Source organism: Prionailurus bengalensis, chromosome A2, assembly GCF_016509475.1.
Source record: "Prionailurus bengalensis isolate Pbe53 chromosome A2, Fcat_Pben_1.1_paternal_pri, whole genome shotgun sequence".
Classification (NCBI taxonomy): domain Eukaryota; kingdom Metazoa; phylum Chordata; class Mammalia; order Carnivora; family Felidae; genus Prionailurus; species Prionailurus bengalensis.
In genome coordinates, this window is record NC_057348.1 from 96018717 (window position 1) to 96032898 (window position 14182).

General features: G+C 34.0%; 1 protein-coding gene across 2 annotated transcripts in view; it reads left to right on the forward strand.

The window, feature by feature from the left end:
- VPS50 (VPS50 subunit of EARP/GARPII complex) overlaps positions 1 to 14182 on the forward strand; it is a 133258-nt gene that overhangs the window by 57504 nt on the left and 61572 nt on the right. For both annotated transcript variants that reach the window (XM_043588863.1, XM_043588865.1), the window contains 2 exons: positions 5861 to 5993; positions 9356 to 9444. In XM_043588863.1, the coding sequence (XP_043444798.1) occupies positions 5861 to 5993; positions 9356 to 9444 (222 nt within the window). The remainder of the gene's footprint in view (positions 1 to 5860; positions 5994 to 9355; positions 9445 to 14182) is intronic.

Below are 14182 nucleotides of genomic sequence, written 5' to 3' on the forward strand. Positions count from 1 at the left end.
CTAGCTTTCAAAGAATGGCAATGGAAAATAACTCTTGAACACAGAGTAATACTTGATAATTAAATTTCTATTTCCCATGTATTCTTAGTTTTTAAAAGAATTTAAAGACATGTTATTTCAGTTATTTGGGATGTCTTGCTGTGAATATTATCTAAATTGATCAAGATTTCATTGCTATGATTGATACGTGATACAAACATAGAACTGGAATTACAATATGGTGCTCCTCTGCCTTGGTATTCCTGGTTTTTTTCTAAACGAATCCTCCCTTAATTGGGATTTGAATTGAGATGAAGTATTAGGCATTTAGTAATTGGTGAGTGGATTAAACTAGTGATGAGGTAGTTAGATCCAGGAATCTCTAACACTATTTTATGAAAGTCGAAACTTAAATCCAGAGTGGTGTTTTGTGGAAGGGTATGTGACTGATAAGTTGTGGAACTGGTGCTGGCTGGACCCAGGACTTCCAGTTCCTTCTCTAAGCCTGTTTCTAATACACCTTGCTGGTGTGAAAAAGAATAGATGTCTGAGTGGAGGTTTCATGGGCTGTTAATTCAGAAACCCAGATTCTCTTCTTGGCCTGCCTTTTAGTTTTTGATTACTTGCGCAGTTATTTGCTTATTTGTTGGTTTCTTTGAATTTCTTTTGTTATAGTTATGATTCACCCATGTCTGTGTAATAAAGGTTCTCTATTTGAAATTTAGAGATTTTTATAAAGTAATGAGAGAATACTAGTTGTGAATGATTTTAGTAATAAGGTGTTAAAAGCATGAGAGAACCATTTGTTGCTATGAGAGTTAACACCACTTAGTTACATGGTATAGTGGAAAGTGGTTTTTGGAGTCCAGTTATAAAATGAAATGACTCTTCTAATTTATTGCCAACATGGTCTTCAAGTGCAGAAATGAACATATCCGGGCTTAAATGTATTGAAAACAGTATTTTTTTATCTAGCCCACCTTGCCCTTTTTTCTTAAACTATGTATTTAGTACAATGAATCTCTGCATTTGTTTCTATTTTAAATTAAAAATTTAGGCAAGAGTCATCTTGTTATCTTGTGCTCAGTGCATCATAGTCTTATGTTTGTACGTATGAACATTTTTGAAGCTGATAAAATATGGATTCTTTTGGGAGACTTTTGGGCATGTGCAGTGGTTTAGCTGGATTTATGAATTATTTACACTTGGGTCAGTTTGTTGACAAAAAGCTTGCTATTATAACTTCAATAATTTCAACTTTTTTGGGAAAAAATACGTATACATCTCTGTGTATCTTGTCCGAACACATTAAATTTCAGCAAATCATCAAGACGAAACGTAGTAAAGAACCTCCTTTTCCTAGAAAAAATAGGCAAATAATGTAGCTAGACAGTGGCTGGGTGGAAAATAGAAGGTAGTAGTAGTTCTAAGATTCAATTTTCTGGTTTGTTAAACTGTGACAAGTGTAATAAAAATTAATTGGTGGGCTATAACACAATTATTTGTATAGCCATAATTTTTCTTTGGGAAGAAATAGGAATTGTCTTCCTTTTATCTACCCCAAAGAATGTTGGTATATAATTAGATTAAATTTATTTGCATAATATAAATATAAATTTATGTAAAGTTGAGTTTATGAAAGTGAAAAAAATTGACTTGTAGAAGAGTACCTTTATTTAGGTGAATGATTGAGGAGTTGCAGCCCAGAACTTTTTTTGTGATTTTTTTTTCTTTGCCCTCTGCTTTTGACTTTTTCTTGACCATGTGCATCAGTATCAAGTTTTTATTAAATGTGTGTGCTATAAGAGATTTGTTATGATGGGATAAAAATAAACCAAAGGGAAAAACAATCAAGACTGGTTCATTGTCAAGTGGTAATTATAAAAGTAAACATGAAATATATACATAAAAAATTACTCCAAATTATGGCATAAGTATGCAATAATATTTTATATTAATCTCTGTAAGCCATGTGTAAATGTGGATGGTCATTCTAATTCTTCTATGAATAGGTTACTTATAGCCTATGTGGTATATTTAGAAAAGTGTCACTTCCTCCTACGTTTCTTCCATTTCATTCCCAGCCCCACCTTGTAAAGGTAACTAACTTCAGTGTTTTTTAAAATATATTTTATATATATAAAAAACTTGTATATAATTTAAAAAATTTCCCTTTCTCATATATGTATGTCATGAAGGGGAAATTAAAAAAAAAAATTTAATTCCTGTATAGTTAACATACAGTGTTGGATTAGTTTCAGGTGTACAACAGAGTAATTCAACAATTCAGTACATTACTCAGTGCTCATAAAATCTTGATGTACTCTTAATCCCCATTACCTGTTTCACACATCTTCTCACCTACCTCCCCTCTTACAGGGAGCTAGAGAATATGATGCTAAGTGAAATAAGTCAGTCAGAGAAAAAATTTATGTGGAATTTAAGAAACAAAACAAATGAACAAAGGATAAAAAACAGACAAACCAAATAACAGACTCTTAGCTATAGCAAACAAATGGATGGTTACCAGGAAAAAATTTTTTTAATTAAAATTTAAATATGTGTTGTCAACTTACCATTTTCATAGTTTATACACACATAGTGCTCCTTTGTGTGTATAAACACTAGTTTATTCAACCAGTCTCCTATTTGGACATTTAGATGGATTCCAATATTTTGTGATTACAAATAATCCTTCACAATAAATAATCTTGTACATAAGTATTTTCACATTGTTTGAGGATAAATTCAGGATAAATTCCTAGAAGCAGGATTGCTGGGTCAAAGGGAACATGCACATGTAGTTTTGTTAAACAATGCCAAATTCTCCTCCATAGGGTTATATCATTTTTCATTCCCACTAGCAGTGTATGAGGGTGGGTGCTTTTTCATAGCCTTGCCAACAGAGTATACAGAGTATCAAAGATAAACAAAGCCAAATACTAATTAAAGTTGTATGGAAAGATTTTAATCAATAATACACTGTTGAGAAATGGAAAAGAATCCAGTGTGAACCAAGTTCACCTTTCATTTTGTACAGAGGTTACTGGGCATTCTAGAGGGGAAAGGTATGAGTTGGAGCTTAGAGTCAGGAAATGAAAAATTACAAAAAGCAGGAGGTAGGGGTTAATCCTTGTGAAGCCCATCTGGGTTTGCTGACTGGCACTTATGGAAGTTAGGCTCCTACTCTCTCCCTCAGAGGCTGGGAGACAGGAGGCCTATCTTCAGGTGTTAGCTGAAAGAAACAGTAAATTCTTTTAGCAGGCTTGAGTTTTCTCAGTAGGCATGTTAATGGGGACTAGGGTCATCCTAGTATGCAGCCTTGAGCTTTTACAAACTATGTTAGTGTTTTGTTCGATTTTTTTACAGGCCAAGAATGAGGCCTGGTCAAGAAGAGGGCTCAGAGAATCTTAGCTAGAGTTTGGTCAAGAAGAGATTCTTTGTTAGTGGTCAACTTTAAAATTTTCACCAATCTGATGAGTGAGAATTTATATCTTATTGTAGTTTTAATGTACATATGTCCTGTTATGAGTGAAGTGGGACATGTTTTTCATATGTTTAATGGCATTTTTGTATCTCTTTTTGTGAAGTTTGCTTGTAACTTCTTTCCATTCTTTTATAGGATGCTTGGTCTTTTCCCCCAAAAACTTTTAGGAGTTTTTTGTTTGTTTGTTTTTAAGTTTATTCATTTATTTTGAGAGAGAGCAAGAGAGTGAGTGGGAGAGGCGCTGAGAGAGAGGAAGAGAGAGAATCCCAAGTAGGCTCCACTGACAGTATGGAGTTCAAGATGGGGCTCGATCCCACGAACTGTGAGATCATGACCTGAGCCGAAATCAAGAGTCGGATGCTTACCTGACTGAGCCCTCCAGAAGCCCCAGAGAGTTCTTTATAAATGCATGATATTAACACTTTGTTGTGATATATGTTGTGAATATTTTTCAAGTTTGTTAAATTTGTCTTTTGACCTTGTTTATAGTGTTTTGTTTTGCCATGTAAATTCTTTTTAAAAATTTTTATGTAGTAAAATGTATCAACTTTTACATTTTAATTACCTCTAATTTTGAGTCATAGTTAGAAAGCCTTTCCTTACATCAAGCTGAGGGAAGAATTAACTCAAATTTTCTTCTAGTGCTAGTATAGTTTTATTTTTTACATCTAGATCTCTTATCCTTTTGGAGTTTATTCTTATGTATGGTGTGAGGAGTGGGTCTAACTTTGTCTTTTTCCAACTGACTATCCAGTTATCCTAACACTATTTATGAAAAAAACTATCTTCACCTATATTTATCAAATACTCTATTTTCATACGAGGCTGGACCTATTTCTGGCCTTTTTTAATTTCTATCTCAGTAAATTCATAAATTAGGGAGAATTGGTATCTTGATGATGTTGACACATTCTAGTCAAGAATAAGAGATGTCTCTCTGTTCCAGTCTATTTTATGTCTTTCAGTTTTCTTCATAGAATTTTGGATCATTATTTGTTAAGTTCCAAAAAATTTCATCTTTTTTATCTCTTTTGTTATTATAAGTGGAAGTTTCTCATTCTGTGTATCTTCCAAATGGTTATTATTTATATATATATACATTATATATATATATTATATATATATATATATATATATATATATATTTGTATATATATATATACACACAAGTGCACTAATTTTATAACCTGCTACCTTGCTGAATTATTTTATTGTTTTAGTTACTTTTATCACTGATTCTTTAAGAATTATATTCTAGATATATTATTATATCATCTGCAGATAGTTATAGTTTGGTTTCTTATTTTCCTGTTTATTTGCTTCTTATTCTTTTTTATAGTGTAATTGTATTGGTTAATGCCTCCAGAACATTGTTAAATAGTGGTGGAGATAGTGGGCTTCTTTATCTTGTTCCTAACCACAGGGGGTATGCCTTAGTTTTCTTATCTTAAGGAAATATCCATCCATTTTTATTTTTTATGAGTTATTATTACAGACGGCTGTTGAATTTTGTCAAAAGGTTTATTCCAGCATCTTTTAGAATAATCATTTGATTTTTTTTTTGTTACACTGTTAACATGATGAATTATATTAATAGATTTTGTAAGATTGAACCATCCTGCCATTCTTGGCTTAAACCCAACTTGGGCTATGACTCCAGAGCTTAACAACTCTTTTATTTTACTACTTCCTAGTTGAATTTCAGAGATTTGACATGCTTACATAAAAATGGACTGAGTCATACAAGTTAGTATTTTTATTAATTGCTTGATGAATGTTTTAATAAACAAGGAGTTTAGAGGAGGGAAAGATCATTATGGAGAGAAAAAACTTCTTGAAAGAGAGAGGACCACTACCGACCTGTGCTATCCTAAGCATCAGTCACACCATAACTATACTTGCTATGTACTTATTTCTACCAGCTATTTACTTTGGAGAGCTTAATATACCAGTCTTACTAGCCTTTCAGTGTTTTATCAGCATGATTGGTTCTTGTGGGTTAATTACCAAAAGAAGAAATGTTAGGAAATCTCAAATGATGAAGCAGATGTTCCATTTTGACAGAAAGCCTACAAAATAGGATGGAGGCATCACTCTACCTGCAGGAAAAAAAGGGCAGAAGGACAAACTGGTAGTTTATACAAAGGATAGAGGGGGGTAAATCCACACATTTTCATTAGGGAGATCTGAGACCACATATTATATCATAGCCACATTATATAAAACATTATTTTTAAATATTAACAGGTATGGAATATCTGTAATATCCATGTAATTTCTAGAATTTAGAAATTGTCAAAGGTATTTAGTTTGCACAAATGACATGATTGATTGATTGATTTCCTTTTGGCAAGTTGTGATAATTTTCAAGTTAACTTTTCTCATTTTCTTCAGCATGTTACCCCAGACAGCTATATTCCATGCCTTGCAGACCTGTGCAAAGCACTGTGGGAAGTTATGCTCAGCTATTACAGGACTATGGAATGGCATGAAAAGCATGACAATGAGGATACTACTTCTGCTGCTGGTATGAAATCATTTTAATCTATAATTTTTTTTTAAGTTTATTTATTTATTTTGAGAAACAGAGAGAGAAAGAAAGCCTGAGCAGGGGAGGGCAGAGAGAGAGGGAGAGAGAGAATCCCAAGCAGGCTCTGCACTGTCAGCGTGGAGCCTGACGCAGGGCACGATTCATGAACTGTGAGATCGTGACCTGAGCTGTTATCAAGAGCTGGATGTTAACTGACTGAGCCACCCAGGCACCCTGGAAATCATTTTTTTTTTTTAACATTTATTCATTTTTGAGAGACAGAGCACAAGTGGGGGAGTGGCAGAGAGAGAGGGAGACACAATCCGAAGCAGGCTCCAGGCTGTGAGCTGTCAGCACAGAGCCCGATGTGGGGCTCGAAGCCACGAACCGTGAGATCATGACCTGAGCGAAAGTCAGATGCTTAACTGACTAAGCCACCCAGGTGCCCCAAGTCATTCATTTTCTTTACAATCTCCATTATCTTTGGGGATTAACTGGGCCAAAGGACTTCTTAAGTGACAGATACTACCAGTTTTCAGGAATATGTCATGATGGCTTTAGGACTAAATTATTAACAAAAGGTTTTTGAAAAAATTAATTCCAAACTAATTAAGGCATTGGTCTGTCCAAATTTACTGTAAAATTAATGCTAATGTTTACTATTAAATCTTTTTGCTAGTTGTCAAGTTGTACTAATAAAGCTAGATTCTAAGGATTAATAATTACATTTTTCTTCCTGTGAAAACACAGTAGGACTTAAAATTTCATAAAAAGCAAGGTTTTAAAATATTAATCTTTGAATAAAAACCACAACTTTAAATGACTATGGTATAGTCAGCTACATAAGGAACGAATCTTTGAGAAATTATATTAACTAGACATTATATTTAAATTACTTCATTTATATAACTATATGTCTTAAGTGATTATCCTTGTACAATAGCTTAGATTAAGTATTCGAGATACTTTTTAAAAGTACTAAATGCTTTTATCAGCATTTTGTTTAATATGGTCAAAATAAATTATACTGCACAAGTTTTTGTTTTGCACACAATTTAATGTAGCTGATCAATCACATTATTTTAGTAGCTTCTAATTTCTGAGATGCTTGGTTTCTGTGGTTGGGTGGGTGGAAGCTCACTCAAATCTTACTGTAGGATTCTGGTAGTATAGAAGACATAAGTTTAATATTTGTCTTGACTCATAAGAAGCTTATAAATATATATAGGATATATAGATAGCAAAAAATAATGGGCGTGCCCCGGTGGCTCAGTTAAGCATCCAACTCTTGATAGTGGCTTAAGTCATGATCTCATGGTCATGAGACTGAGCCCCATGTTGGGCTCTGTGCTAAGCATGGAGCCTTCTTGGTATTCTCTCCCTCTCCCTCTCTCTCTCTCTCTCTCTCTCTCTCTCTCTCTCTCTCTCTCTCCCCCCCTCTCCTGCTCATTCTCTCTCTCCTTCTCTCTCAAAATAAATAAATAAACTTGAAAAAAATAACAGAGGAAAATTCTACAGAAGGAATCCTTTTAGAAATATTGCTTGGAGGATGGCAAAGGTAGGGAAAGATGAGAAAGCAGAAGAAAGGAGTGGACACTGAGCTAGGTTTCTAGGCCAGACTGTTTTTACCTAACTCCTATACTCTCATCCCTGTACTACCTCTGTGAGCGTGGGCTTTGCAGTCAGAGATACATGGCTTCCAATTTTGACTGCCATTTTCCAAAGATAAGAATGTGAAGAAGTTTATCTTCTCCATGCCTCAGCTTTCCTCTTAGAATGATAGATGAAAAAAAAAAAACAGAACAAATAAAAATTCCCATATAGGGTAGTAACACATCTACTTGTAGATTTGGTGTAAAGTTTAGAGAAAATATGAAGTTCTTACACTGGTTGTTGTTAATATCAAATGAAATGGGTCAAGAGATAATAATGAAATATACGTATGCCTTTTTCTTTTTAAACCTCAGGTTACTTAGGGAATTGCTCGGCTTAATGGGATTCCAGATCTTCACAAGTTTATCCTGTTTTGGCAACCTTTCTTTTTTTTCTAGTTGCAGAAACTGTTAAGACATTTCAGCACCTGTTTTCCCTTTTCTAATACATTAAGGAGAAACCAAAGACAAAGTTTGGAACAAAATTAATACAACTTTAGATATAAAATAAGAGTTTAGGGGACAATATGTATTCATCATAGTGAGGTTTGCTTTTTTGCTTCAGGCTCATAGTTTGCATGTATTATTGTATATATGTATGTATTTTTATTGGGTTATAGAGTCAAACTTAAAACACCAATTGAGCCTTTCATACTTAATCCTCTCTGCTACAATTCCTTGACCTGATTTTGTGTATTTTAAGAATATTCAGGACTCTGATGAGCCTAACAGCTGACATTATCTAGAACTCCAAAAAGTCATTTTTTTCACTTGAAATTAATCCTTTCATATTCACATTAAGAAATACAATTGTAGGAGTCCGAAATTTGAAAATTTTTCTTCACAGAACTTTATAAAGCTGAAACAGTCTCGAGGTCACCTGCTGTAATGATACTCTTGGTATCTTAACACTTTACTGTCATGAAATAAAACTCTAAAGGTATCGTCTGGGTGCACTGCCCTGAGCTGCTGGATTCTTGGTAGCCACACTGAACAGATAATAAATAGCTTCAGCTGTAGGAGTGGTCAAAGGTACACGAGGCATGAACCTGGGATGTGGCCTATGCGAGGGCCTTTTGCTGGTTACCAGTGGACACCCTGCTAGCCTAAGATGAAATAACATCCTCACTTGTTCCACATAGTTTAGTCATAAAAAGGCATAATCTTTTTAATATAAATGTACATAATTGCATTTTCAGTTGCTTTTAGGGGGGAAATTTGTTTTGAAGCACATCATTGCTCTTACCTGTTGAGCTGGACATTGTTAGATTATTTGGAATGGATAAGACTATCCTGGATTATGAAAAATATAAAACATATGCATCATTACCTTACTGCATGTGCAGTTCTGCAATCTGTACTTTTGGTAACATGCATATTAACTGATACTTAGGTTATTGGTTCCTGTAATGCCTTGGCAGTCATCAAGAACCTTGTCTCTGCAATCACACTACCCAAGTTAGAATTCCAGCTGCAATCACATAGGTACTGAGTGGTCTTAAGTGTAGAATGCTTAACATTTCACAGTCTGAATTTGTGTATCTTATCAAATGGGTTTAATCCTAATACCTATTTTTGACATTGTTTTGATTGTATAAATATTTGTATATTTTATATAGGCTTACAATACATGAGAGTTAAAATGTTTTTTTCAGAAAACAAAAATGGGAATCAGATCTGAAAATGTGTATCCTCTTTTATTTTCAGAAGGGAGTAATATGGGTACTGAAGAAACTAATTTTGATCGTGGCTACATAAAAAAGAAATTGGAACATGGACTTACACGAATATGGCAGGTTTGGGTTTTTTTAATTATTTTCTTTACAAAAGCAACTGAAACTTTCATGTCAAAGTTTTAGAAATTCGGTGTTTGAACTTTTCTGTACTTATTTGTATTCCTTATAGATTTAGTTATATGTTAGTTTTTCTTTGGACTATATCTGTCATTTAATTTAATTTCTGTAATTTAGTTCACAGTTTTATTTGTCTGTAAATCTTCTAATTTGAAAATCTCTATTGGAAATATATATATATATTCCTTGGTTACATTTTTGCTTTTAGTGTCCTAGCAAATGCACACTTACCTTAAGAAATTGCTTTCTTATTGAGATACTCTATTTATTTTTATTTCATTTATTTGTTTCCTTTCCTTTCTGTTAATTTTAGATAAAGGAAAACTAAATAGGTGATAGGTTAACATCTAGTGTAGAATGAAAAAGTTTTTTCTAAGTCAGTGATTTTGTGCCTTGAGGGCATCTTACATGTTTATTAACTGAATGTATCTTCTTAAACTTTTCTTTTACAGTTTAGTGGCATAGTTATTATCAGATAATTAAATTTTTTAATTTCTTTAAATTTATTACTTCCTAGACAAAAGTGTAATTTCTTTGAAGATAACTCTTTTTTGTTCTTTTTGGGCTGCTCTTTTGGATCATATAGTAATTCTATTCTTAATTTTTTGAGGAACTTCAGTACTATTTTCCACAGTGGTTACACCAATTTACATTCCTATCAGTAGTGCCAAATCAAGAGTTCCTTTTTTTTCACATCCTCAGCAACACTTGTTATTTCATCTCTTTTTTGATTTTAGCCATTTTGACAGGTATAGGGTGATATCTCATGGTTCTGATTTGCATTTCTCTGATGATTAGTGACATTGAGATCTTTTCATGTGTCTGTTGGCCATCTGTATGCCTTCTTTGGAAAAATGTCTACTCAGGTCCTTTGCCCATTTTTAATTGGATTATTTGAGGATTTTTTTTGCAGTTGAGTTGTATAATTTCTTTATATATTTTGGGTATTGATCCCTTCTCAGATATATCATTTGCATATATTGTCTCCCATTCAGTAGGTTGTCTTTCCATTTTGTTGATGGTTTCTTTCGCCATGAAAAAGCATTTTATTTTTGTGTAGTTCCAATACTTTATTTTTGCTTTTGTTTCCCTTGCCTGAGGTAAAAAATCTGTAAAGATGTTGCTAAGGCTAATGTCCAAGAGATTACTGCTTATGTTTTCTTTTAGGAGTTTTATGGTTTCAGGTGTCACATTTAGGTCTTTAATCCATTTTGAATATGTTTTTGTGCTTAGGGAAGAAAGTGGTCCAGTTTCATTCTTTTGCATGTAGCTTTCCAGTTTTCCCAGCATCATTTATTGAAGAAACTGTCTTTTCTCCCATGGTGTATTCTTGCCTTCTTTATCATAGATTAATTGACCATACAAGTGTGGGCTTATTTCTGGGCTATTATACTCCATTGGTCTATGTATCTATTTTTTTTTTTTTTAATTTTTTTTTTTTTCAACGTTTATTTATTTTTGGGACAGAGAGAGACAGAGCATGAACGGGGGAGGGGCAGAGAGAGAGGGAGACACAGAATCGGAAACAGGCTCCAGGCTCCGAGCCATCAGCCCAGAGCCTGACGCGGGGCTCGAACTCACGGACCGCGAGATCGTGACCTGGCTGAAGTCGGACGCTTAACCGACTGCACCACCCAGGCGCCCCTATGTATCTATTTTTATGCCAGTAATATACTGTTTTGATTGTTTCAGTTTTGTAATATATCTTGAAATCTGGCATTGTGATACCTCCAGCTTTGTTGTTCTTTCTCAAGATTGCTTTGGCTATTTGGGGTCTTTTTTGTGGTTCCATACAAATTTTGGATTGTTTGTTCTAGCTCTATGAAAAGTGCTGTTGGTATTTTGATAGGGATTGCATTAAATCTGTAGGTTGCTTTGGCTGGTATGGACATTTTAACAATATTCTTTGAGTCCATGAGCATGGAATATCCTTCCATTTGTTTGTGTTGTCTTCAATTTCTTTCATCGTTTCATAGTTTTCAGAGTAAAGGTCTTTCACCTTTTTTGGTTGTTTATTCCTAGGTATTTTATTCTTTTTGGCGGAGCAGTAAGTGGAAATATTTTCTTAATTTCTCTTTCTTCCACTTTGTTATTAGTTTATAGAAATGCTACCGATTTCTAGGTATTACTTTTGTAATTTGAAATTTTGTTGAACTTATTTTTTACTTCTAGTAGTTTTTTGGTCAAGTCTTTAAGGTTTTCTATGTATAATACCCTATAATCTGCCAGTGACAGTTTAAGTTCTTCCTTACAAATATGGATGCCTCCTTTCTTTTTCTTGTCTAATTGCTTTGGCTAGGACATCCAGTGTTGAATAAAAGTAGCAAGAGTGGGCATCTTTTTCTTATTCCTAATCTTGGAGGAAAAGCTCTCAGTTTTTTACCATTGAGTATGATGTTAGCTGTGGGTTTTTCATATGTGGCCTTTATTCTATATTAAACTACTTAAAAAAAAAGTTTATTTATTTTGAGAGAGAGTGTGGTGAGGGGCAGAGAGAGAGATGGAGAGAAAGAATCCTAAGCAGGCTCCATGATATCAGTGCCTGGAGCCCATGTGTGGCTTGATCCCATGTACCCTGAGATCATGACCTGAACTGAAATCAGGAGTTGCATGTTTAATCAACTGAGACCCCCCAGGCATCCCTAAACTGCTTTTTTTTTTTAAATGTTTGTTTTTATTTTTGAGAGAGAAAGAGCAGGAGTGGGGCAGGGACAGAGAGAGAGAGGGAGGCACAGAATCAGAAGCAGGCTTCAGGCTCTGAGCTGTCAGCACAGAGCTCGACGTGGGGCTTGAACTCAAAAACTACAGTATCATGATCTAGGCCGAGGTAAGATACTTAACTGACTGAGCCACCCAGCTGCCCCCTTTAACTGCTTTTTAATTTATTATTAATTATGGGTTTGGGCTGATGTTTTTCTGAATTTTCTATATACTGGAAAGGGAAATCTCATACCCACTGAATATAAGTGTAGGGTCAGATAGGAGTTATTTATGATTTAATTTTCTGATATAGTCTCCTAATAACACTGATTGTACTTGAAATTGTAGAATCCATGGCAGAGTTTCTGATAATTCAGTGTACTTTGAAATACTGACCTGGCATTTCATATAGCTAGTTTCCATTCAGTCTGGCAATCTGATATCATTCCTGATATAGTAGAATCTGTTAAATATGAGGTTTAGTAAATTTAAGCATTTAGCTAGTTTAATGAAAGTGATCATTCTTTTGAGTATAGATTATTGTGTTGTATGTTTCAAGCTTTAGAATATCTTCATCTCCACCACTCCCAAGTCTCATTTGCCCCCCTACCACAGTTCTCAACTAGTTCTAAACAGTATTTTGCATACATTAGGAACGCATTTGAGTGTTTGTCAGTTGAAAGTACAAGGCTCAATTCAATTTGAAAAAGCAAAACCTATGAAAAACAAATGTTTTTTGATAACATATTCAGCAGGCAAACCTGACCCAATTTGAATTCATTCAGCAGCAGAACCAGACCAGTATTGTCATTAAACTTTTTGTAGTGTTTATCTCATTAAAGTGAACATTTATATGTTGCAGGAATATTAATGCATTTTATTTTGGGATACTGCCTTACACCCCACTGGGGCTGTTATATGATATATGCTATATATGTGCCATAATACATTTCTAACATATGAAATCCTGAATTCCAACGCATAAGTGAGTGTGTGACAATTTGTATACATTCGTCATAAATATAGGGATAATTAAATTCTAAGAAGATATTTAACCTTTCTGACATAAAAATTAAATTCAAAATCAGAATGACTGTGATTTTTGATACGAAAATTTTTAGAATATTTTCCATGTATTTTGACTCAACTAGAAAGTCTGTAATAAAAAAGTTTGTATCAATTGTACCATTTGGCAGAAACTGTCAATTTGAGAACTTAGTGGTGAACCCATGATACTTGACCTATGGAGCTTACAAACCTAACTATATGAAAGTCTTGATGTTCCAAGATTTTTATTTTATCTTTAAATATTTGATATGTAAGAAATTATTCATATTATTCATGTGCTTATTATTTCTTTTTACTATAGAGAATTAGGGTTGCAATATTTCTACTTTTTGTGAATTTGAGATTTTCTTTACATCCTATTAGCCACCCACTTAAAAATGTTTTGCTTGGGCATTTGGAAAAATAACCATGTATTTCTTCTTTGTGGTGGGAGTTAAGTTCTTTTTTTTTTTTCTTTTTTCTTTTTTTAAACATTTTTTTTTTTTTAACGTTTATTTTTGAGACAGAGAGAGACAGAGCATGAACGGGGGAGGGTCAGAGAGAGGGAGACACAGAATCTGAAACAGGCTTCAGGCTCTGAGCTGTCAGCACAGAGCCCGACGCAGGGCTCGAACTCACGGACCGCAAGATCATGACCTGAGCGAAGTCGGCCGCTTAACCGACTGAGCCACCCAGACGCCCCAAGTGGGAGTTAAGTTCTATGTGTATATTAAAGCAAGCTTATTATTAATTGTATTATTCTAATCTATATTTTATTTATTTTTTGTTTCCTTAGCCTGTGTCATTCTGAGGGAGGGGTTTTAATCTTTCAGAAGAATTGTAATTTTGTCAGGTTTTTGTTTTATTTCTAACAATAGCTTTTGCTTTTTATACTTGGATGCTAGGTTGATTGATGCTGCAATGCTAATAACCA